The sequence below is a fragment of the Drosophila miranda genome, chromosome 3, assembly GCF_003369915.1.
Source record: "Drosophila miranda strain MSH22 chromosome 3, D.miranda_PacBio2.1, whole genome shotgun sequence".
In the NCBI taxonomy this organism is placed as follows: Eukaryota; Metazoa; Arthropoda; class Insecta; order Diptera; family Drosophilidae; genus Drosophila; species Drosophila miranda.
Genome location: NC_046676.1, coordinates 24,052,316 through 24,075,901, shown reverse-complemented (window position 1 = coordinate 24,075,901; position 23,586 = coordinate 24,052,316). Strand labels below are relative to the sequence as shown.

Sequence of the window (23,586 nt, the reverse complement as noted above, 5' to 3'; positions counted from 1 at the left end):
TTTTATGGATAAATCACACTGAACCCGAGCCCCAAAAAAAAAAACAAGAAAATAAATACAGAAATTGGTTTTAGTGAGTTCTAACTGGGTTGTGGCGGGCCGTGTTGTTGAAAAACGTATAAGATCAAGGGCCCCCAGGGGTAGGGAGTAAAAGTAATGGCCGGCGACATGTCCATTGGCTGTTCAGCTTTGAAAAGGTCGAGCAAACTAAAGTCCTGCACCAGTGGGGGCGACACGGACTCCATGCACATAGCAGCCAACAATCGCATGGACAATGGCAGCGTAAAACAAGCCCCAGCACCGCCCCAGAACATGCGAGGTGGCCTCCGGGTGTACAAGATAGTCATCCTTGGGGATGGCGGTGTCGGAAAGTCGGGTAAGTTGGCTACCAGGCTCTGCAAAGTTATCACTGCGCATTTTGATTGTGGTTGCGAAAAATCAATAAATTATCTCAATTTCTTTTACGCTTTGTTTTGTCCGTCCCCCATCACTGCCCACCCTCCACACGCCACACGCACCATCGCCCCGACCACCCCCAATCCGTCTGTCTCGGCGCCTTCGTTCGGGCGTTCGGCTGAACCCTGCGCACTCGAACATCAGCTGTTACCCTGCAGTTCGTGAGCCACAGCTTCTTGGACTACCACGACCCGACCATTGGTGAGTGTGCTGCAGCATCCCGATAGACTTGAACTCGTTTGACTAATCCTTAAATGCTGCCGACTCGTTGCCGCAGAGGACTCGTACCAGCAACAGGCGGTCATCGACAACGAGGCCGCCCTGCTCGATATACTCGATACTGCCGGCCAGGTCGAGTTCACGGCCATGCGGGACCAATACATGCGCTGTGGGGAAGGTTTCATCATCTGCTACTCAGTCACCGACCGCCACAGCTTCCAGGAGGCATCGGAGTACCGCAAACTGATTACCCGGGTGCGTTTGTCCGAAGAGATACCGCTGGTGCTGATTGCCAACAAGGTGGATCTGGAATCTCAGCGTCGCGTCACCACCGAGGAGGGCAAAAATCTGGCGAATCAGTTTGGCTGTCCGTTCTTTGAGACGTCCGCGGCACTACGCCACTACATCGACGAGGCGTTCTACACACTCGTCCGAGAGATCCGTCGCAAGGAGCAGCAGAAGGGCACCGACAGCAGCTCGGAGAAAATCCACACGCGCCACCGCAGCCGCTGGTGGCGCATACGCTCCATATTCGCCTTGGTATTCCGTCGTCGACGCAACTTGAACTAGACTGGGGGATAAAGCTTTAGCTGGAGCTGGAGCCAGAAGAGTGCGCGCGCGTTAACAATTTCTTTGAATCAGTGCAATATTAACCAATGCGAGTAACCTTTTCTTTCTATGTGTCGCTATATACACGGATTGTATATAGCACAACCAATCCGAGGATCCTATATATATCTACGATTATTTGTAATTGATCGAAGTTTCCAAAGGCAGAGGCAAAACCACAAGAATTTACCAATCGAGAGATAGAAGAAACTACATAATTATTGTTATGGCCACCGTGGAGAGGAAGAGGGATGGTCGGTCAGTCGTTTATTTATTATTTGTTACAAACTATTTAACGTATTTGTTGTTGGCCAGACAAGCAAAGATAGGCGCAGCGAGCGGAGGTAGACGATAGAATATATCAATATTTTTAAGCACCGATCCAAAATGATACATATTAACAATGCACGTACATATGTTTTATGTAGTCAAAATAAAACAAATAACGTTGATTCCTAAGGCGAGGTGAGGTAGAATAGAAGCAGGCGTGACAGATTGGCTGGCAATTGGCAAAAGCAGCAAAAAGTAGACATGCATTTAAATTCAAGCTGAAGCAATCTGAAGCTTCAATCTGAGGCTGAGACCGGCCGAAGCAGAGCAACGCGAAACCAAAACCAAAATCAATAATCTTATAACAAATCGTGACACACCTGAGAGATCTGCATCCTAGCAAAGGACACACAAAGCACAACACAAGTGAGTGTGAATGCCAAGCGTTACTGTCAGGGAAGTGGATGGATATTGGCAGAGAAAGTATTGATGGTGGATTTTTGAACTTATGTAATGCATGTATTACCCCAGCAGGACACGCGACACACACAAGCACACATTTAACTAATCGAATAAATGTTGAATTTAATGTATACTAATTCATATATACAGATATATATATATATATAAATCGATCGATCTACGATATAAGAATGTAAAACGCGGGAACATTTCAGAATGTGTGTTTGACCTGGAGCTTTGTTGAAATCCAAATCCAATCCAAATTGATAATGATATATATATATATATATATATACATATATGATATACACCTAAATATACAGAGAGATAATGTATGTATGTAATTTAAGCCCAAGACAGCCGATTGCATTTGTTGTTTAAGTTTGAGAAATGTTTATTGTTTATATGTTTATTGTTAAGGACACGTGTTTACTTCTAAGTTTATTTATTATTAGTTTAACACATTTGTTAATTACTTTTTACACACAAAACAACTCCTCTACGCAACACATCACGTTCTCTAAGCGTTCACCATGAGTTCCTCTCATACATGTTAATATTATTAACTATCATCACTACTACAGAAAACACTACACTACACAAACAACAGTTTTAAACGGCTTTAATTACTCCAACATTTGTTATGAAACCCACTTAAGCAGTTGAACGTTGGAACTACTCCATAACTACATATATATTGTTATTACAAATCCCCTCATGAAACGATTCGATGACTAATTTGTGTAAACCCGCCAACAACAAAAAAAAAAAAACAAAACACAACAATAGCCAACTTCACAAGCGATAAGCGCGTCATGGAATGCGGGTTAATCTAAAGAAAAAGCCAGCCTTGTACGCTTTCCCCCAACATCCTAGAAACTATACCTACATACGAGTTTGTATGTAACACCATCGTTCTGTCGTAGCTCTGGTCGTTTCGAAAACGGCCGACATATTCCAGGAGCGTTGCGAGTAATTTTGGATTGTAATGCCCAAACAAATGAGAAACCAAAACCCCATTTTTATTCATAATGTTATATACATTTAAAATGTAAACAAAAATGGAATACTAATGCACAATGGAAAAATAAAATATGAACAAAAAGAAATAAAGATTTTTGGAACCCCCCGTTAAAAGTACGACTTTCACTGGAATTTCACGAAATTTACATTCCCAACCAAAAGAGTTTTGGAGAATTCGAACATTCTCATTTAATCCATAATTGCAAGTTTAGCTGGAGGCCGTCTATACGTACCACCTGAGCGATCTTCAATAAAACTCAAAATATGATTTGATTTTTGTATCGTTTTTCATTTTTTATTTATTTTTTATATATGTAATATATGTATGTATATTAGTAAAATATTTTTACCTTTAATTATTCATTTCCATTTTGTTTTCTTCAAATTTTTTTTTATGATTTTCATTATTTTTCTAATTTGTTGTAAGGAATATTATGCAAAATGCACAATAGACTCTCGAAAAATTCTTTATTATTTTAATAATCCTCATTTTCTCTTTCCTCTGACACGTTTCACATAATTTTTTTTTTCATATTTTTGCTCTTTAAATTAACAACAAAAGACACCAAACGTCGGATTCGATTTTCGTAATCTCTGGTCAATTTGAAAAAAAATGTATAAATAATATGCTTGTTTGGTTTTAGTTATCATTTCGTTTTAAATGTTCATATATGGAATTTATATAAATCTAATTTTGGTAATCTGGTAAATGTGTGTTTTTTTATTGTATAGGAAGCAAAACTTTGAATGCACAAATTTACTTTCGACTCTGGTTTTCGATCTTAGTTTTTTTTTTGTTTCTTTGTATTTATTTTTGTTTTCTTTATTTATAAATTTAGTAAATTGTGTAATAGTAACTGTAGAAAATAGTAGCGTAGTTACACTTATATAGAAAATATTCAGATTTATTCCTTTGCGGTTGCTTTTTTCTGTTGTTGCTGTAGAAAACGGCACTTTTCCCTTGAGTGTTCTTTTGTTTAAACATTTTCTGTGTGAGAAATTACACGATTGACGGTACAAAATACAAAAAGAGACATACACACATATATGCACTGTATATTTAGATGTATGTATATATATTAATATATATATATATATATGTGGTACTGGCATTTTATAAAATTATAAAATCCTCCTCATACATTTAGTTTGGTAGCTTGTTGCATCGTTTTTTTTGTTTATATTTTTTTCAATTTGTTTTAATGCAAAATACAAATATTAAAAACTTTTCGCTCTGATTCCATATTCCTGGGACTCAACCCACTCCCGAAAACTGAATGCATCTCATTTGTGGCTTACGTTTTAGTCAAATAATAAACATTAATCGTTTGTGTTGAAAGTATCTTGTATCTTTTCTGTGTGTGTTTGCTTGTAGTGTAGTTACGCTTTCATCGTTTATTGGCGGTTTCTGTGTCACTTGATAAAGTAGTTTTTGTGAAAAGGGAACATAATAGATCATATTATCGCGTCTGACAGGACATTTCCAACTGATTCAACTTGCCACACCCTCGCACAAGCAGGCGGGTCTGCACTCAAGGCAACAAGGTCACAAAAAGCATCAAAGAACAGGGCAGGATAGGGGGTGAACAGAAACGGATGCAACTTGAATATGTATACATATATCGATATATATTTCTGGATTGTAGCCGCTCGACTGGATTGGTCGGTCTGCTGCCCTTGGGATATACAATTAATAATGCCATCGTTATTACTGTGGATTTACTTCGGTTTATAACTACACTAAACTGTATATAAAATCAAATCCGCATGGGACACACTCTACCCCGGGTTCACTACGATTTGCTGCGTTAGTTGCTGGCGTTCTCCTGATGATCCATCCTCCAACCGATGTTGTTTTTGTTGTTGTTTGTTGCTGTCGTTTTTTCTTTTTTTAAAAGGTGTGTGTTGTGTGTGTGGGTGTGTGGTGAAAGAGGGTGTGGTGTTTATGTGTGTTGTTGTTGCTGTTTTTGTTGTATTATGGTTAAAGATTTTCATTTGTTAGTTGCTCTTTTAGAGCAAAAGGCATCTGGTCTTCTTCCTCTTTTTAACCTGCAACGCAGCCCTGGTTGCCGTCTCAAACACCTCCCGGACACCCTCCTTGGACTTGGCCGAGCATTCCAAATAGGCAAAGGCATTTATCTTCTCGGCCATGGCGCGTCCCTCCTGCGGCTTAACAGGCTCCTGCTTCATTTTTGCGAGATCCTTCAGGAGGTACATAAATTTAATTAGATTACCCTCTAAAGGAATGAGAGAGACTTACCCGAATTGTGTTGGGATCATTTCGCAAATCTTTCTTATTTCCTACCAAAATGATTGGAACATTTGGACAAAAGTGTTTGACCTGCGAGAATGGCATTTCAGAGATTAGTTGTTGGTCACGGTTTAAGGCTACGCCAATCACTCACCTCTGGGGTCCACTTTTCAGGAATATTTTCTAGTGAATCGGGGGAATCCACTGAGAAACACATCAGTATTACATCTGTGTCCGGATAGCTCAGCGGTCGTAGTCTGTCGTAGTCCTCCTGCCCGGCTGTATCCCACAAGGCCAGCTCCACCTAAAATAATGGCAACAATGTCATTAGTAGGTGATACAGAGGACGATCGCAGATAAATAGATACATATGTCGGTGTAGATGGGTGCTCATCAGACGGTTTTACAGACAGAGGGACGTATGGGGAGAATATGGAAGAGCAGAGGAAACAACTTCAAGTTGGAGATAGCGACTGAGCGAGGGAGAGCAGGGCTAAGGAACTTGGCGGCGGAAATACCGAACGTATTAATCACATCAAAGTAGAATGACGCGAGCGTCAGCATATGTACATACATATGTGCACATGTGCGAATGTGTGTGCGGAATGGGTATGTAAACGTTACCCAAACACAGGTCTTCCATGCTTCCGACACCCCAGAAACCAGCTATACATATGTATACATATATACTGCGCAGCACAAACACTCTCCGTTTTTATTCCGAAAACCGAATGAAAATATTAGAAATGGAATACAGCGAAAACTCAAAATCATGACTTAATGGCTCCCCAGAAAAAATCGCAAAAAGATTCATTACAAATGCGAGTGAGCGAGAGAGAGCGGGAGCGCTGGCTCCATAACACACAGGTAGGGAGAATGTGCTCAGCAAGAGAACGAGATAAAGAGAGGCTAGGGTATGGTAGGCTGCGGTAGTCCGGGGGGCAACAGAGGAGGGGGCTATCGGGTCGTCGCAACGCACAAAACTGTATGTGCGCAAACGGACTTGTATAAGTCAAATACAAAATAAAGAAAACGAGCAACAAGAAACGGAAGGAAGGGAGCTGCATGATTGTTTATTGTGTGTGTTGGTGCTGCCAACTGCTCTTTGTTTGTGTGTGTGCTTCTCTCTCAGTCTGGCTATGTGTGCCAGTATTGACTCACGACGGTTTTTTTTTTTAAGACCCGCAAAAGGAAACGTATTTGGGAAGTGGGGCGGGAGTTGTGGGTGGTGGAGAAATACGAATAATAAAGAAAATACACAATGCACACATACACACAGATGCAGAGGCACAGATGTGTGAGTACAATGGAGAATAAGGAGGATACGCGCACTTGAATTTGCTGAATGCACAAATCTCACGTAAAACGAGATCAGATGATTGGCACTGCCAAAGGGAAGGGGGACAGGGTGTGGTATAGCATGGCTTGTAGAAAACTTACCTGTTTACTATCAACTTCGATATCGGCCACATAGTTCTCAAACACAGTGGGTACATACACCTCGGGGAATTGATCTTTGCTAAAGACAATCAGAAGGCAAGTTTTACCGCAGGCACCGTCGCCGACAATTACCAATTTCTTGCGAATCGTCGTCATTGGAAGTTCTGCAATGGCAAAAGGAAGAGAGTGTGGATGCAATACTAGGCAGCACGTTCTTCTGTTCGTCGAAATCCGAGTTCTGTTTGATTTGATTTATTCGCGAAAACTGCGCGAGCTGTTCAAAATTATCAAAATGAAAAAGACACACACAGGCGCACAGACGGCACGGCACTCACACCAGCAGCACTCCAACACACCGCAACAGTACACACACGTTCGCTCGCTCTCTTTCGCCCTGTCTCTCTCACACACACACTTAGTCATGCTCTTGACTGAACGGAACAACGATCTAATAGTCAAAAGTGGGGGTTCTTTTCTTTTTGACCAATGTCCGCGTTGAAAATTTTGATTCAGTTCATAATTGTTTGGCTTTAATCGAGTTCCATACTCCTGGTGCATATTACTTTCGAGTTTTGTCCTAAGTAGTCGCGTCATAGGGCTTGGGCCCGCCCGTGCCCGTCAGCCCCGTTCCCTTCTCCAATCCACTGAAAGAAACTCCTCGTCCCGTGCCCGCTGCTTTTGCTTTTATTCCAAAAACATCTCATCATCCACTCGCATTGCTGTTGGCTGTGTGTGTCTCTGCCTTTGCGCTAGCTGCTTCTGTGTGCGTGTGTGTGCCTCTGTGGAATTTTTTCACTGCTCTTTCAACTTTTCTCACTTACAATTTATGATGATTTTTACAACACTCAGTACGAATTCGACACTTAATTTGCTTACAAAATGGCACAAACTGGTTGATTCTTATGCGTCTAGCCCTTATAGTTTCGTATTAAATTATAAAATTTCGAATTGAACTCGACGATTTTTTTCTCATGAAAAATGACAATGAACGCGATGAACCCCGATGACAAACCAACGCCTTCAACCACAGAGTCGCATTTATGCGATAGTATCGCCAATGATGTTCGCCAGGTGGCTCTGTGACAATTGCATCCCTGTCTGACTTTTCTGAATATTTATATCGATATGCTTTTGGTATTTTTGAAAACTTTTCGGTATTTTTTCAGGTCAAAATTGAACCGACTGTATATCGGTATATAATGGTCAATTTCATTTTAAACGGTATATAGAAATCCAATAAAAACAAGTATTAAGAATACGCCAGTTACGTGGGCATGGCTAAATTATCTATATAGCTGGTAATATTCGACGGATGATAAAAAACGAGGAAGATGTAAAATATAACTTGAATTCGTCAGTATATTTACGGTATATTTTTAAAATGAGACGGTATATTTTGGTGCTGTTCTGAGGGTCATACTGTGGAAATACTGGTTTTCGCCGCGCTCCCATGGTATTTTTGTCAATTTCATCAATCTATTAATTTAATTTTCAATGTTATATAGAAATCCAATAAATGCAAGTATTTCGAATAAAGCAATCATGTATAGAATTGATTCATCAATCGTATGAAATTATGTGGGCATGGCTAAATGTACTACATAGCTAGTAATATTCGACGGAATATCAAAAACGAGGAATATGTATAACACAACTTGACTTTGTCAGTATATGTACGGTATATTTTGAAAATGAGACCGTATATTTCGGTGCTGTTCTGAGGGTCATACTGTAGAAACTGGTTTTCGCCGCGCTCCCATGTGGTGTTTTTTAGTGCTAAATGGTATTTTTGTCATCTATTAATTTAATTTTCAATGTTATATAAAAATCCAATAAATGCAAGTATTTCGAATAGACCAATCACGTATAGAATTGATTCATCAATCGTACAAAATTGAGTGGGCATGGCTAAATGTTCTATATAGCTAGTAATATTCGACGGAATATCAAAAACGAGGAATATGTATAACACAACTTGACTTTGTCAGTATATGTACGGTATATTTTGAAAATGAGACCGTATATTTCGGTGCTGTTCTGAGGGTCATACTGTAGAAACTGGTTTTCGCCGCGCTCCCATGTGGTGTTTTTTAGTGCTAAATGGTATTTTTGTCATCTATTAATTTAATTTTCAATGTTATATAAAAATCCAATAAATGCAAGTATTTCGAATAGACCAATCACGTATAGAATTGATTCATCAATCGTACAAAATTGAGTGGGCATGGCTAAATGTACTATATAGCTAGTAATATTCGACGGAATATCAAAAACGAGGAATATGTATAACACAACTTGAATTCGTCAGTATATGTACGGTATATTTTGAAAATGAGACCGTATATTTCGGTATATTTCTGAGTGGCCACACTCATCGCAACACGTGTTCTTTGGATCGTCCATTTTTTTCTTTTTCTTCCACCAAGCACCGCGTGCACAAGCGTTTTAAAATTTTTATAAGTAAAAATGGCTGATGGTGGTGAGTAGCAAAGTGATGACTAAACCTAGTGCTAGGATTACAAGAGGCATCGCTGCGAATCGTTGCAGATGTACGCAAAGAGAAGCGAAGGAAGAAGATCAAGGAGGAGCCAGTGGATGCCGACGATATTGGCACGCTGCAAAAGCAGGGTAATTTTCAAATAAAACCCTCGTCGAAGATAGCCGAGCTGGACACATCGCAATGGCCGTTGCTTTTGAAGAACTTCGACAAACTAAATATTCGATCCAATCACTATACGCCCCTGGCACATGGCTCCTCGCCCCTCAACCGCGACATCAAAGAGTACATGAAGACGGGCTTCATCAACCTGGATAAGCCGTCCAATCCCAGCTCCCATGAGGTGGTGGCCTGGATTAAGAAGATTCTCAAGGTAGAGAAGACTGGACATTCGGGAACCTTGGATCCGAAGGTTACAGGTAAGCGATACGCATGTGCCGCCTCAACATAACCTCCAAATACCAACGCACATGTGTTGTGCTCTGCTCGGCAGGTTGCTTGATTGTCTGCATCGACCGCGCCACGCGTCTAGTGAAGTCGCAACAGAGTGCCGGCAAGGAGTATGTGGCTATTTTTAAGCTCCATGGTGCTGTTGAATCGGTGGCCAAAGTGCGTCAGGGCTTGGAGAAGCTGCGCGGTGCTCTCTTCCAGCGTCCCCCGCTTATCTCGGCCGTCAAGCGACAGCTCCGAGTGCGTACAGTGTACGACAGCAAGCTGTTGGACTACGATGAGAGTCGCAATATGGGTAAGTTTTCGTTTTATTTGTATTTAATTTTATTCGATTCGAAGCTTGTGCGTCGCTGCTTGAATGAATCTGTATGGCAGGGACGTGCTGGATGCTTCGGCTAGTACAGTAAAAAATCTCAGTATTTGCCCATACATGCAAATGCACAGTTATTAGTTAAAACATCTCTGTATCTTCTCTCCCCTCCCAATGCCCCAACACCACAATATCTGCCCCCTACTCACGTTTAGGTGTTTTTTGGGTTAGTTGCGAGGCCGGCTCCTACATCCGTACCATGTGCGTCCATCTGGGTCTAGTCCTGGGCGTTGGCGGTCAAATGTTGGAACTGCGTCGTGTGCGTTCGGGCATTCAATCGGAGGGCGACGGCATGGTAACCATGCATGACGTCCTCGATGCCATGTGGCTGTACGAGAACCACAAGGACGAGTCGATGCTGCGTCGTGTGATAAAACCGTTGGAGGGTCTGCTGGTCAACCACAAGCGCATCATAATGAAGGACAGTTCGGTAAGTGTTCAACAGTGTTTCTACACTTTTGATTCCCCATGACCCCATGATATTAAGCCGGCAGACGCCCGTATCCCCCATAAGCGTCTGTGACTTTGATTGGGAACAGTAAAGGTGCTGATGTGTGTATGTTGGGCAGCGCTCTTTCCTGCGCACTCGACAAAGAAATTTCAGACTACACTTCCAAGCCCGACCGAATTCGAAATCATCTTCGACACAACTTGCAAATCTGTATGCTGATGCTGCTCTTCTCTTAGGTGAATGCTGTGTGCTATGGCGCCAAAATCATGTTGCCTGGTGTCCTGCGCTATGAGGATGGCATTGAGATCGATCAGGAGATTGTCATATGCACAACCAAGGGTGAGGCCATTTGCCTGGCCATTGCTCTGATGACCACGGCCACCATGTCGTCGTGTGATCATGGCGTTGTGGCCAAGATAAAGCGTGTGATAATGGAGCGCGATATATATCCGCGTAAGTGGGGATTGGGTCCCAAGGCTTCCGCTAAGAAGGCACTCATCGCTGTCGGAAAATTGGACAAGTTTGGCAGGCCCAATGAGAACACGCCTAAAGAATGGCTCACCGGCTTTGTCGACTACAATGCCAAGAAGCCAGCGGCGGCAGTGGCCCCACAGACACCCGTCAAAGAAACCCACTCCAATGGCTCGGACGAACCGTCCAAGGTGGGGATTATACATTACCTTCTATGTTATACTTTTTTCACTTATCAAATACATACTTTTCAGCGCAAACTGAGCACCTCCAGTACCGAGGAGGCAGCACAGGGAACGGGAGCTGAAGATTCTTCTGCCAAAACTGACAAAAAGAAGAAGAAGAAGAAGCACAAGGGCGAAGAAGAGGCCCCCGCGGCGGAGGAGGAGGCAACGGCTGATGTGGAGCCAGTAGAGAAGGAGAAGAAAAAGAAGAAGAAGAAGGATAAGGATAGGGAAAGAGAAGAAGCTCAGGAATAGGATATGTATGTTCCTATAGGATTAGGTTTTCTAAGAGAGCTCTACGATTTTTTGTAGAGATCTAATTATTATTTTCAACACATTTTCTTAGTGGTTAAGCTTAAAGAGGAGTCTATCTTTACAAACAAGTGTTTTTATGTTTAGAAATGCAAACAAATTTCAGATGCATTTAGGTGACATTCGCAATGCAATAAATTTTATATATTTTATTGTACATATACCAGCAGAATCTAAATATTGTCTGTATTATATTCCCAGTAGTTCAGTTCTGTTTAGCTTTTCAGTGAGCAGCCAGACATTAAACCCAACTAAAGGTAAGTTCAATTTGAAATTGATTAAAAGTTCTGTCAAATTCTGCTTTTGCTGCTGCCTTATGATGAGCATTAAACTTTCGCCCCTATCTGAAAAATGAAACTTCTCCTGTTGAATGCGAGATTGGTCTTACTGAATGAATAAGCAAGCAAGCAATTTTGAGAGTTCCATATCCGACACTAATATGTTCCTGATGGATATAATTTTGCAACTATTTCCAGCTTGGAGAAACCAGTGGCCCGACGTAAGACTAAATTTCAGCAAAATTATAAGGTGAGTGTCGTGAGTGCCTCTCTGGAGTGCTTCTCTGGTAATTATTCTTGTGATGAGCATTAAACTTTCGCCCCTATCTGAAAAATGAAACTTCTCCTGTTGAATGCGAGATTGGTCTTACTGAAAAAAACATTTCTATCATTTTGAACTTCTATTAGCAAATAAACAAATCTAACTAACGTTTCTTTTTATCTCTTGCAGTCGCTGGAAAGCCGTTGATGGATCTGGATTCTGTCACCCACAAGATAAGGTGAGAGAAATAATCTGTTGTATTCTACGCAATGTATTTCCTATGATGAGCATTAAACTTTCGCCCCTATCTGAAAAATGAAACTTCTCCTGTTGAATGCGAGATTGGTCTTACTGAAAAAAACATTTCTATCATTTTGAACTTCTATTAGCAAATAAACAAATCTAACTAACGTTTCTTTTTATCTCTTGCAGTCGCTGGAAAGCCGTTGATGGATCTGGATTCTGTCACCCACAAGATAAGGTGAGAGAAATAATCTGTTGTATTCTACGCAATGTATTTCCTATGATGAGCATTAAACTTTCGCCCCTATCTGAAAAATGAAACTTCTCCTGTTGAATGCGAGATTGGTCTTACTGAAATTTACCATCGCTATAGAATAGACAATATATTACAGGATTCTATAATAAAAATATTTATTGTATTATTCTTCCAGATGTCTCCCAATCTTTGCTACTCACTCTGAATGACTACCCAAGATAAGCCCATCTTAAAGGTGAATATACAGAATTTACAGGTCCACTACTTTCCCCTCTCTGATGAGCTATAAACTTTCGCCCCTATCTGAAAAATGAAACTTCTCCTGTTGAATGCGAGATTGGTCTTACTGAAATTTATCATCGCAATAGAATAGACAACATATTGTAGGATTCTATACTGAACGTATTTTTTTTGTTTGTTTGTTCTTCCAGATGTGTCCCAATCTTTGCTACTCACATTGGATGATTATACAAAATCGGCCCAACTCAAAGGTGAATATACAGAATTTACAGGTCCACTACTTTCCCTTCTCTGATGAGCTATAAACTTTCGCCCCTATCTGAAAAATGAAACTTCTCCTGTTGAATGCGAGATTGGTCTTACTGAAATTTATCATCGCAATAGAATAGACAACATATTGTAGGATTCTATACTGAACTTTTTTTTTTGTTGTTTGTTTGTTCTTCCAGATGTGTCCCAATCTTTGCTACTCACATTGGATGATTATACAAAATCGGCCCAACTCAAAGGTGAATATACAGAACTTACAGGTCCACTACTTTCCCCTCTCTGATGAGCTATAAACTTTCGCCCCTATCTGAAAAATGAAACTTCTCCTGTTGAATGCGAGATTGGTCTTACTGAATTCAATTTGTTATAACTAATTATTCATTTATATTTTCTGCAATCGACTAAAGTTTTCCTTCCTTATCTTTTGCAGCTCAAGTACGGATTGTCTACATTGTTCAAGGTAAATATTTATATACATTTAAAACCGATTCTGTTTTAAAATGATGTTAAAAAAAAACTGAATAATGTGGCATGATTTTCACATAACCGCAACACAAAATCCAATAGGTCCTACTGAATATAAAAACTATGCTAAAAGCTTATAAAGATTATCCTGAGAAAGAACTAACCGACACGTTTTCTATTCATTTACAGTGGCCTGCCTCACCACGTAGAAACGTAATCGCAAAAGGTTTGTTTCATTTCTAAAGCACTTGTTATAGCTGATATTTATTTGACGACTTATCTTTCGTTGACTGTATATAAATATAAAATTAAATGAATAAAAACTCAAAATAAATGAACCCACAGAATAAAATTCCACTTGCGCATTTTTTTCTCTCTGAGCATTTTGTGCGGGAATCAGGTGACGTACAGAGTTGCCATGAAAAAGCGCAAGAAGAAGCGTGCGCAACATTTTTTTATTGGGCATTGTTGACAAGGCTTAAATTGAATGACTTTGTTTGCCGTCAAAAGACCTCCATATCTAGTTACTGTCCCTTTATTTCTATCTGGTGTGCAGGTTTATTTTCGAATTGTGTTTGCACATTTCCTCTAGAATGAAAATACCAGTTATAAAAAGACCAAACTCTAATATGCAACCCTGCGTTTCATTCCAAATGTTGCAAACGTTGGTCCCCTTGGCGGGCAGCTATCGGTCTCCATATTGGAATTATCGAGCCCGTCATTGTGTGCGCATCTGTGTCTCACGCATTGTGTGTGTATTCGCTGGCTTTTTTCGACGTGAGCAACGAGAGCTGGCTGTTGATTAATTGTGAAAATAGCTTGTAAAATAGTAAAAACTACACGGATTTGTGATTGTTTCGGAACTTGCACGGTGCGGATAGCCACTGCTTGTACAGGTAAATAATCTGAAAGCAATAAGTTGTGCAAAAGGACATTTTTATTATTCGAGATTTTTCTACATGGCCGCGCAAAAGGGGGTGCTTTTGCGTGACGCATGTGATCGGTTCTGTATGTATCTGCTGACGACCAGAGACGCCATGTTGAATTTTGTTTTGTATTTGATCGCTTCTGTACCGAATTATATTGTCGCAAGGAAATTAACCTGCAATGACCAGATACATCAATGTTTTTTTTTTAAGTTTTAAGATGTATTAACGTCGATTGACTGACACGAAGTGTGGGAATCTTTTGAGGTTATTTTCTGAAATTGAGTGACGACTTCGTAAAATAAAACATGAATAAAATGCAGTTGCACATGGTTGCATTTTGATGTGGTAATATAAAATAGGATTCAATAAATATAGCTTTGATCGCGGTTCTAAGGTTCAGGGAGGTACGCCACCTAGATACACTACTTTCCACGTTTAAACGCCGATTTTCAGTGTTAAAAAAGTAAGGACTTTCTTCGTCTCCCGCTCCTTTTGCATTTATTTGTGGTTTACATAATTCATCGGTAATCAGTGCACACGTTTACAAACGAACGTAAGCATACAGTACATGTATATTTACATATATGTATCTAGGTCCAGTCCCTCGCCGCCCACATTTGGTTCAGCCAGTGTGCCATTGCCATGTATTCCAGGGGAACGCCTGGAACCGAAATTGCCCAATATTCACGCACGCAAAGAACACACATACACACACACACACACACACATCTGACGGTGGCAGCGTCACTCACTCGGTTGGAATCAATGCTGTTTTGTGATCGCGAATTCGCACGCGCTGTCTGCATTATAAATCGTTTAAAAAAATTGTTTGCATGCACTGATAAAAGCTATTTTGTGTACACATGCGCAATGCCTTTGGGCAATGCAATTGTTTATTGTGGCTGGCGTCAGTGCTGAAAAGAAATCAAAGTGTAACATTTTTTGTTGATGGCTGCTGGTGCATATGGTTCTGGCTCTTGTCGCCTGCCCTGTCTGCTTGTGTGTGAGTGTTTGTGTGCACTGCTGCGACTGGGAAAACGGCGCAAAACCAAATCGCAACAATATCGTTCCTGTGATATTTGAAGTGTTGAAAGAAGTGCGTGGTAATTTATTTCAATTAATAAGATGCATGCTACATGTCGATGATTGCCGGGGAATACGGTTTATTCCAGGTGTATATGTATGTACATATGTATCCCCGGCGGACGGTGCTGCCAACCCACTGCAAGATTCATGCGGCAAACTCGGCAGCACGCTGCTTGTTATTCTGCACGTGGCTACGAGACTTTTCTTGGCTAAAAGTTGTTTAATTATATGTGTAATGCACCAGCCTGCTTTCGCCTAAACGCAATTAAAGCATCGCAAGATGTGGCCACGCCACGCCACCGGGTAAATGTAAATGAAAATTAAGTTTCTGAATTACGCTGTCAACTCATTTTAAAATGACAGGTCCTGCGAAACGTGATCGTGCATTGTATCAAAAAAGTGCTGGCCATTAATATACAGTCGATCGTTTCCTGGGGCGGGTACAATAGATTTAGTGAAAATAAATTATTTTCGTGGGGCTAATGGACACTTTTGCTTGTAAATATTTTACAGCATGACTAGCAGCGAACTGCCGCCTATCATATTACAAGGCAAACAATTGATCAAATATCGTCACCTAAAACGAAAATATCCGGTGTCCAGGGAATTCCTAAATCGCAATTGGTGGAACGTGAAGCGCTTTATCATCTATGCCCTGACGCCACGCTGTGTCCTGCGGAACTACGCCTGGCGCATGCGACGCAGCAACCGTGTCGTTATCCGGAAACGCGTTCGCATCTGTCTCTTCGATCCGCGCCTCAAGCGGATGATCAAGAGGCGTAAGAAGAACATCAGAAAATGGTCATTTAGCATTGTAAACTATTACAAGAAAATGGGCCACATCGAGGAGCACGAGGAGACGGAGCTATACAACGTGTCCGAGCCGCTGCCAGCCGAGGAGCTGTCCAAGAAAATGAAGCAACAACTGGAGCTGCTCAAGACTGGCAAACGGACTCTCTGCCTGATAGAAGACTCACACAAAAATGTCGAAATGCTCGAAGCCAAAGAGATCAGTCAGACTGCTGCCAAAATAGGATCGCATGCCGAAAGGATCGGCCAGGACAATGGTCAGAGCGAATGCGTTAAACCAATGGACATCGCCCCCTCAAAGGAGACGGACGAGAAGACACCCACAAAGTCACCCGAATCAATGTTTTCCGGCCAGGAAGATGCTCCTACGCCAGCCACTCCCAGCAAAGAGAATACCAGCCAGACCAGTGCTTGCTCTAGTACCGAAAAAGCTGACAAATCGGAGAAATCAGAGAAATCCGGTGGCACCAAGTTTTTGGACATGCTGATCAATAAAGCGCGCGTCAATTCCTACGCCCGGGAATCGAATTTACCTATTGAAACCTGTCCAGCGTCCATTCCTGCGTTTACAGCCGAAGAGGATGGCAGCGGCGACTTTGTCGGCTTCGATGAGAGCGTCCATCAGCCGGGAATGCTGCTCACTCCCATTGTGCCACAGAGCTGCAAGACGTTGGAGGGGAATTCGGCCTTCGTCAGCGAATCTCTCGATGCGTACATGCGCGAGCATCACATCAACGATGACAAGGAGAAACTCCTGGAGCCCATGGGTCACGACGGGCAGGTAACCTCACACAGTTTGCCGCCACCCATGGATATGCCAGCTGTTCCCGAGGCCCTGCAGCGGCTCCGCACGGTGGCCGAGCGTCGTTCGTACCTGCAGCGCTCCAAGAACCAAAAGATGGCCATCATTAACAACGAGGCCAACATTTACAGGGAGCTGCAGCGCAAGCAGCGCCAGCGGAAGGTCAAGATTGCGGCGATGCAGCACCTGCAGGCCCTCACCACTCAGATGCCTTTCACCCGCCAGGGCTGGCAGGCGGCCAGCTATGTGGCCACTGAAACGTCAAAGTATTATTATCAGGTGAGTTTTGAATGCCTTCCAGCTGTCCATTGACTGAAAAATTCTATTTCCGATGCCGACAGGTGATCCAGGTGGACGGTAAGAGGGTTCGCCTGCCAGGTGCCCAAGGCAACAATCTGCAGCGGGAGAAGCGTCCTTACAAGAGCAAACTGACGCCCCAGGAGGCGGCCACAGTCTATTGCAACGACCTGTGCTTGGACGCAGCGATTCAACCCAAGCTGAATATTCTACCCACTACAGCGACGAATGCCATGCATCACAAGCGGCTCAATCAGTATCCAGTATCTGCCATCTTTCCACCCTGTCCGCTGTCGATGAAGCCGCTACAGAAGCCATTGGATGACGACACGGCAGCCCTTTTGCTGGCCGGCGGCAGCATGGCTGTGGTCAGCATGCCCACTGTCCAGCTGGAAGTAATGCCACAGCTGGGGCGGCCACTGGACGAGATTGCCAGGCGGTATCTGCAGCATATTCTGCCCCATCATGACATAACCAGAGAGTGGGCCGAGTTTAGTGTGTCGACGCTGCAGCAGCAGCCGCCTGTTTGCATGAAGGAGGCCGAGGAGCAGGCTTCCCAGACGGCAGCCGGCAGACGGAAGAGCTTCACCTTCGTTATTCCATATACAAACGATCGAAATCACATCCTAGTGCGTCGCGTCGTAGATCGGTCTGAACAGATGGATCCCAGCTTCTACCAGGAGCCACACAAGCTGCAAGAGTTCGGTTTCCATAAGGCTCTGCCCCAGGAGCCCGACGCTGAAATGCTGGACTGTGCAAACATGATTAATGACATGATCAACACGGTGGCCATCAGCTGCAGCGAGAACAGCTTCATCACCGAGGATACTCTGACAATGGACGAGCCCGCAGCGATCAGCAGCCCACCGAAGCCTGCCGCCGACCTGAGTCTCCTCAAGGAGGAAGATGACAAGTCCGTGGGGAATTGGAAGCGTCGTCCCACCAAGCAGAAGCGACTGGCCAATGAGTTGCGTCGTCTCAATGCCACCATCATAGATGCGGCCGCCAGGAATGCGGATGGTATGTGCTATTTAAACCCATTCGAGGTCATAGTCAGGAATCCTTTAATCCTGCATCCTTTTTGCAGCCAAAAAGCCTTGCATCAAGGAACACTGCCAGCTGGGCTGCCTTTGTGCCAGTCTGAGCGGAGCCGAGCTGCCGATGCGGGACCATTGCGGACGCGCCGACTGCGTAATCGCGTGTCATTGCCTGGGCGGCGAACAGTCCCGAGTGATGCGAGTGCAAACGGCCGATGTAAGCTCTCATTGGAACCTCTTCCGAACTCTTTTCGGGTGAGACTTATTCGTTTTGTGTGTTTTTGCTTGTTTTAGGGGCGAAGCATCTCCAACGAGGATGCGTTCAATTTGCGACGTAAGGCCACTGCTCGACTGGCCAAAATGGAGAAGGATTTCACCTCGACACTGGTGCTCACGGATAACGAGACGCTGCTGATAAACGAGTCGCAGGGCGATAAGAAGCGACGCTGCACCAAGGCCCCCAAACGCTACGAAGACTTTGACGACTCGAACATGTTTGACGACGACGACGAAATAGTCTCTCCCTCCCGGACCACATCGAAGAGGAATGCTGTGACTGCGGCTGCCACGGCGGCAGCTGCTGCGGCGGCGGCTTCGGCGGCAGCTGCTGCTAGCGCCAAGAATGCCGCTGCCGCTCTCACCAAGAGCTGCACCGTGAAGGACACGGATCTGGCCAAGCTGAAGCATTGCTTTGTTCCGATCCGTCGCCTGCGCGATATGGACAACATAGCACCCTTCTGCATGACTCATCAGCTTTACAAGTGCTTCTGTGGCGGCGAGGTCACCGAGGGAAAGCCCGTGATCATCGAGAAGGAGCAGTGGAACGCGACCGTATCGCATTACAACCCAGAGCTGGCCACCCGAGCGCACTATAGCTTTGAACGACAACCGGAGGAGCAACAGCCTAAGAAGAGGGGCAGAAAAAAGCAAAACCCACCCGAGCTGGCGGTGGCTGAAAAGGAGGAGGCCACGGTACTGCCGGTGCCGCCTTTGCCGAAACTAGAAGGGATGCTGGTTACAAAGCCTAAAGTTGTTTTGCCCAAGTCCCCAAAGAATGTGCGTAAAGACGAGTGTACGCCGAAGGTAGCAGTATCTTCCGCATCTTCGACACCTTCCGCATCTCCCGCGCCTTCCGCACCTTCCGCATCTTCTGCACCCTCCTCCAAACAACAGCCTCGCATATCGTCTCCGCATGAACGCAGCGTTGAGCTGGACAACATTTACACCTACTACATTTCGCGTCCCTATCTCTGCCGTCGTGCCGTAGCCGTGCCCAGGCGTTCCTATACACGGCGGAATCGCTGTCGCATGAATATCACCCGCGAGTACGTGAGGGAGACGGAGACGACCGAGACGCAGGAGCTGCTCAGGCGTCGCATTGATGGCGCCATTTTCTTCTATCGCAAGGAGTTGGAAAAGCAGAGACGTCGACAGTTAATCCAGCAGGCTGAGAGCCAGGGCCGGGTGGAGGCCCCGGTCATCGTCGTGCGGGACGACTCGGATGAGAGCGAGCAGACAGGAAGCCGAAAGCGGAGTGTACCGTCGTCAGGCCGTCAGAATGCGCCACCTATGCCTCCCAGCAAACGCACCAAACTGCAATCAGACAGGGCTCCGATGGAGAGTGGCAAGCTTCATTTGGATATACAGGTGCCACGCATTTCAGCCTGCTACTCGCTGAATTCTGCCTCTGTGGACGTGCTAGGGGCTGGCATGAATACAGCGGCCGCTGCTGCCGTGGCTGCTAGTGGCATAGGGCCCACCCCGGCCGATGCGGACGCGCACAACTTCCGCTCCTTCTACAACGAGGTGGTGAAGAACATGAACTCGCTAGTCAGCAAGAAGATGCAGGACATTGATTTGGCCCTGCAGCGCGAGAGCAAAATCATACCAGCACCCAACGAGGAGATTCTGTGCATCATCAAGTGGACCAACTTCCTGGCCGCTTACGAATGTAACTATGTGTACATTTGGATTGTAAAAATGAAGACGTACACCTTCCTGGCGGCCACCACCACCAACCTGATGCCTGCAGTGTGCGGCGCCATCGCCATTGGGGACACCAGATTCGCTTCCGTCAACCCCGATACCCCTATGATGGCGCGCATGCTGATGGATAGCAAGCGAAACGAGTACACCAGCCGACTGGCCGTGGTGATGCAGGGCAGGCAGAGCTATTGGCTGGTCAAGGGCTTTTTGCGCCACATGCAGGGCAGCGCCTGCACCAAGCCGACGCCTCAGACGCATCCACTGCTCACCAAGAAGATAAACGTCCTCTGCTCGCTGCTGGTGAAGCAGCGCATTCGTGAACACCATAAGAAGCCTGCTGCCCCTGATGCTCCGGCCATTACGATTGTGCCAGAGGAACAGACTCCATCTACATCTACACCTACATCTGCATCTCCATCTCCATCTGCATCTGTATCTGTGGCTGCTTCAGAAGCCGATCTAAGACCAGCAGCCTCCTCCAATCAGGCCCTCACAAAGGCAAACGCTTCCAACATCCGCACGAATATCGAGTTCCGCAAGGTCACCCGCAACGATGTGGATGAACTGGATATACCTGAAAGTTACCAGGGTGACCATCGTTGGGTGGTGCTGGATCTTGTCGATGACTTCTCGCACATCTTTGTGCCCGCCTTCGGGGAGATGATATCGCTGGACAGGATACACAAGGTGATGCGGGTGGCCCGTGATAAGAATAAACTGGTGAAGCTTCAGTTCTTCCACCAGGCCCCATACGATGCATTCGTAACGGCCGCCTCTCGAAAGAAGATCTACTTCGGGCCGCTGCGGCTAGATATGTCGCCACCCGTTCTGGTGCTGCTGCAGAGCGTCGATGGCAAGATGATGCTGCGAGAGGTCTACCAGAGAGAGCATTCCATTCCCGTTCAGCCCCACCACCGGAGCATGGCCTTTTGGGTGCTCAAAGTTCAGGGACAGCTGCACTTTGAGATCGATATGGAGGATCAGAAGACTCTTACTGATTCCAATGCCCCGCAGATCCCTCTACCATCCGCTGGGAACCTAGTTCCGGTTCCGCTTCCTGGCAATCCCAGCGAACAGTTGGTGCCCGCCAACGATTTGCCGGTTGTCATCATCGACAGCGAAGACGAAGATGATGAAGTGTCGGAGAAACATGTCAAAGAAAAGGACCAGTGTGCTAACGAGAAGCCAATGGAGACGGTGACAGATCTTGAGGCGGTGGTGGAACCTCTCCCACTGTCCAATCCGGAGAGAGTGCAGGAGCTACCGCGCATGAACTTTACCATTCAAACAATTCCCAGCAGTAGTGCCCTGCATATCACCCCAGACACCGCCACTCCAGATGCTGCCCCAGAATCCTCCCGTCCAGACAGTACCGAGACCAACTGGCAGCTGACTGGCGCCTTTGTACCCTTCATAGCCAATGTGCCGGCGATTGGGGATCTGGCGCCCACCACCCAGCTCCTCACACCCCAGGTCCAACTCACCCAAACAGTAGCCGGCGCCGCCCCCGAGCCAAGTCCATCCAATGTTACTTCCTTGGAACCGCCGGCTCCTAAGATGGGTCGCTTCAGTTTTGGCGTCAGGATCAACGAATCGCTGCAAGAGCTACTGAGCAGCGGCACCCCGACAGCCACAGCAACAGCCACAGCCGCCCTGCCTGCCAGCATAACCGTCACCAAAATGGATGGCAATGAATCCAAAGCAACTTCCAAATCACTAGGCAAGGGCTGTGAAGCCATCAAGATTGGCACCAAGCGTAGTGTCTCTGGGGGGCCTAGGCATTTGCCAAGACTATTACCTAAACCGACTACCGCGTCTACAGAGAAGCCACGCGCAGCCACACCTACAGCGTGTACATCCAAGGCTGGGCCCACCATTATCCAGCAGTCGGCAACTACCTTCTCCATAGGTAATCATCAGCCGATACGACCACGTCCTACACCGCCAGTAGGACCCGCCACCGCAAGGGCGGGCACCTGTGTGAGGTTGTACCCCTCCAGGGTAGGACCGTCCACCGCCAACAAAGGAGCACGAGCGGTAAAAGACCCACCGCCGGAAACGGCTCCGATTGCTGCGGCTGCTGGGGAGGTGGAACCGGCAAAGAAGGCAAACCGACCGTACGTCCGTGTCACTCCTGGTCGGATGGTCGCCCGCGTCTCTTTGCCTGGCCAACCGTCTGCTGCCGCGGAGCAGGCCCGCTCGCGGCCATCCCTGCCAGCCAAAATACCGACGGAGCTAAGTGCGACTCAAACGGAAGGGGTGGCGGCAAAGTGTATATATGGCTATATGGTGTCTAATGGACTGCCAAGCTATCGCACCAAGCTGTCGGGCGACGATTTCTTTCTAAAGATGCCACATGTGGGAATTCTGCGCTTCGCGAATCGCGTGACTGCTGGCGCCTACCTCAATCGGTGAGTAGCACAGGAAAGTCCACGTAAATCACACAATTTCAATATTCAATTTCCTCTTGAAGCGAACTCATGCGGAAGACGGAATGCAGGGCCATGCTGCCAGCCGACTGGAAGTTCCGGCCAGACCCACAGTCGAATGTGAGGCAACAGACGACAACCGCGAAAGGGCCAGCAAAGGATCAAGAGCCACCGGCCGCCATTGAAATCGAAGATTGATCCCAAAAATAGGAAAAGAAAAAACCACTGCTGTCGTCTCATTACATGAACAAAAACACTTTTTGTTTAGTTTTAAGAACTATGTATATGCTATACACTGCACATACTTTACCAATCACGCTCATCATCGTTTCGTATGTCTGTCTGATACATATGAAATATGTAAACTATCTAGTTTGTAACTTAAGTTGATCATGATCCAATGTTTTTTATCTCTAAGCTATTTTTTTATTTACATAAGTTTAAGTTTATAAAAATGTGGATTCAAATTCATTTCGCTCGACCGCTGGCCAGCTGTTTCTTTGTTCCAGTTCCACTTGGCTTCAGCTATCTGAAAGTTGGTTGCAGAACTATTTATATATATTAGAATGTGTGCTTTCTTTTTTTGAAAAACAAATTTTTCCAACTAAACTATTTCACACGGTTCGTTGTTTTATCAAAACAAATTGGTTTGTTTTCAGGCGCTTCACAGCTGTTGCTTGGATTTCGATAA

General features: G+C 45.0%; 4 protein-coding genes and 8 non-coding genes across 16 annotated transcripts; 11 read left to right on the top strand and 1 right to left on the bottom strand.

Moving 5' to 3' along the window:
- The first annotated feature begins 13 nt into the window (after window positions 1–13).
- Window positions 14–2,789, top strand: LOC108160574 (GTP-binding protein Rit2). Its single transcript, XM_017294660.2, has 3 exons — window positions 14–376; window positions 601–657; window positions 734–2,789. Exons 1-3 carry the CDS (start codon window positions 157–159, stop codon window positions 1,243–1,245), a joined length of 789 nt encoding a protein of 262 aa, XP_017150149.1. The 5' UTR covers window positions 14–156; the 3' UTR covers window positions 1,246–2,789.
- Window positions 2,790–3,490: 701 nt separating this feature from the next.
- On the bottom strand, window positions 3,491–7,732 carry LOC108160368 (ras-like GTP-binding protein Rho1). 2 transcript variants are annotated; one of them, XM_017294340.2, is made up of 5 exons: window positions 7,552–7,732; window positions 6,731–6,894; window positions 5,445–5,594; window positions 5,300–5,380; window positions 3,491–5,241 (listed from the first exon to the last, which is right to left on the bottom strand). In XM_017294340.2, exons 2-5 carry the CDS (start codon window positions 6,884–6,886, stop codon window positions 5,050–5,052), a joined length of 579 nt encoding a protein of 192 aa, XP_017149829.1. In that variant the 5' UTR covers window positions 6,887–6,894; window positions 7,552–7,732; the 3' UTR covers window positions 3,491–5,049. The 2 variants fall into 2 exon arrangements, with proteins under 2 accessions (XP_017149829.1, XP_033246397.1); XM_033390506.1 differs by lacking the exon at window positions 7,552–7,732 and adding an exon at window positions 7,294–7,339.
- A 1,376-nt stretch (window positions 7,733–9,108) lies between these two features.
- On the top strand, window positions 9,109–11,662 carry LOC117188225 (H/ACA ribonucleoprotein complex subunit 4). Its single transcript, XM_033391736.1, has 6 exons — window positions 9,109–9,209; window positions 9,278–9,646; window positions 9,721–9,972; window positions 10,203–10,477; window positions 10,735–11,160; window positions 11,224–11,662. Exons 1-6 carry the CDS (start codon window positions 9,197–9,199, stop codon window positions 11,446–11,448), a joined length of 1,560 nt encoding a protein of 519 aa, XP_033247627.1. The 5' UTR covers window positions 9,109–9,196; the 3' UTR covers window positions 11,449–11,662.
- LOC117188524 lies at window positions 10,519–10,657 on the top strand. The gene has a single exon (XR_004472618.1). It is a non-coding gene; the product is annotated as a small nucleolar RNA snoR639/H1 (small nucleolar RNA).
- Window positions 11,663–11,815: 153 nt separating the features above from the next.
- LOC117188531 lies at window positions 11,816–11,904 on the top strand. The gene has a single exon (XR_004472625.1). It is a non-coding gene; the product is annotated as a small nucleolar RNA Me28S-Gm1083 (small nucleolar RNA).
- Window positions 11,905–12,075: 171 nt separating this feature from the next.
- Window positions 12,076–12,166, top strand: LOC117188529. The gene has a single exon (XR_004472623.1). It is a non-coding gene; the product is annotated as a small nucleolar RNA Me28S-Gm1083 (small nucleolar RNA).
- Window positions 12,167–12,319: 153 nt separating this feature from the next.
- LOC117188528 lies at window positions 12,320–12,409 on the top strand. The gene has a single exon (XR_004472622.1). It is a non-coding gene; the product is annotated as a small nucleolar RNA Me28S-Gm1083 (small nucleolar RNA).
- Window positions 12,410–12,560: 151 nt separating this feature from the next.
- On the top strand, window positions 12,561–12,652 carry LOC117188530. The gene has a single exon (XR_004472624.1). It is a non-coding gene; the product is annotated as a small nucleolar RNA Me28S-Gm1083 (small nucleolar RNA).
- A 161-nt stretch (window positions 12,653–12,813) lies between these two features.
- Window positions 12,814–12,903, top strand: LOC117188534. Its single transcript, XR_004472628.1, has one exon. It is a non-coding gene; the product is annotated as a small nucleolar RNA Me28S-Gm1083 (small nucleolar RNA).
- A 166-nt stretch (window positions 12,904–13,069) lies between these two features.
- On the top strand, window positions 13,070–13,159 carry LOC117188532. The gene has a single exon (XR_004472626.1). It is a non-coding gene; the product is annotated as a small nucleolar RNA Me28S-Gm1083 (small nucleolar RNA).
- A 171-nt stretch (window positions 13,160–13,330) lies between these two features.
- Window positions 13,331–13,417, top strand: LOC117188535. Its single transcript, XR_004472629.1, has one exon. It is a non-coding gene; the product is annotated as a small nucleolar RNA Me28S-Gm1083 (small nucleolar RNA).
- Window positions 13,418–14,279: 862 nt separating this feature from the next.
- Window positions 14,280–23,504, top strand: LOC108158933. Of its 4 annotated transcripts, none has more exons than XM_017291743.2 (6): window positions 14,280–14,415; window positions 16,048–17,425; window positions 17,488–18,463; window positions 18,531–18,697; window positions 18,775–22,877; window positions 22,940–23,504. In XM_017291743.2, the coding sequence occupies exons 2-6, from the start codon at window positions 16,049–16,051 to the stop codon at window positions 23,091–23,093; spliced, it is 6,777 nt and encodes a 2,258-aa protein (XP_017147232.1). In that variant the 5' UTR covers window positions 14,280–14,415; window position 16,048; the 3' UTR covers window positions 23,094–23,504. The 4 variants fall into 4 exon arrangements, with proteins under 4 accessions (XP_017147232.1, XP_017147228.1, XP_017147231.1 ...); XM_017291739.2 differs by lacking the exon at window positions 14,280–14,415 and adding an exon at window positions 15,195–15,451; XM_017291742.2 differs by lacking the exon at window positions 14,280–14,415 and adding an exon at window positions 15,195–15,544.
- The last annotated feature ends 82 nt before the right edge of the window (window positions 23,505–23,586 follow it).

Coding starts and splice junctions, on each gene's coding strand:
- LOC108158933 (XM_017291739.2), top strand. CDS start 15,312: ATGCGCAATGCCTTTGGGCAATGCAATTGTTTATTGTGGCTGGCGTCA. Junction 17,426..17,487: donor CGTCAAAGTATTATTATCAG/GTGAGTTTTGAA, acceptor CGATGCCGACAG/GTGATCCAGGTGGACGGTAA. Junction 22,878..22,939: donor GCTGGCGCCTACCTCAATCG/GTGAGTAGCACA, acceptor TTCCTCTTGAAG/CGAACTCATGCGGAAGACGG.
- LOC108160574 (XM_017294660.2), top strand. CDS start 157: ATGGCCGGCGACATGTCCATTGGCTGTTCAGCTTTGAAAAGGTCGAGC. Junction 377..600: donor TGGCGGTGTCGGAAAGTCGG/GTAAGTTGGCTA, acceptor CTCGAACATCAG/CTGTTACCCTGCAGTTCGTG. Junction 658..733: donor CTACCACGACCCGACCATTG/GTGAGTGTGCTG, acceptor TCGTTGCCGCAG/AGGACTCGTACCAGCAACAG.
- LOC108160368 (XM_033390506.1), bottom strand. CDS start 7,324: ATGACGCGACTACTTAGGACAAAACTCGAAA. Junction 5,595..6,730: donor TCGAAGTTGATAGTAAACAG/GTAAGTTTTCTA, acceptor CCATTATTTTAG/GTGGAGCTGGCCTTGTGGGA. Junction 5,242..5,299: donor ATGATCCCAACACAATTCGG/GTAAGTCTCTCT, acceptor TACCTCCTGAAG/GATCTCGCAAAAATGAAGCA.
- LOC117188225 (XM_033391736.1), top strand. Junction 9,647..9,720: donor CTTGGATCCGAAGGTTACAG/GTAAGCGATACG, acceptor TCTGCTCGGCAG/GTTGCTTGATTGTCTGCATC. Junction 10,478..10,734: donor TCATAATGAAGGACAGTTCG/GTAAGTGTTCAA, acceptor CTCTTCTCTTAG/GTGAATGCTGTGTGCTATGG.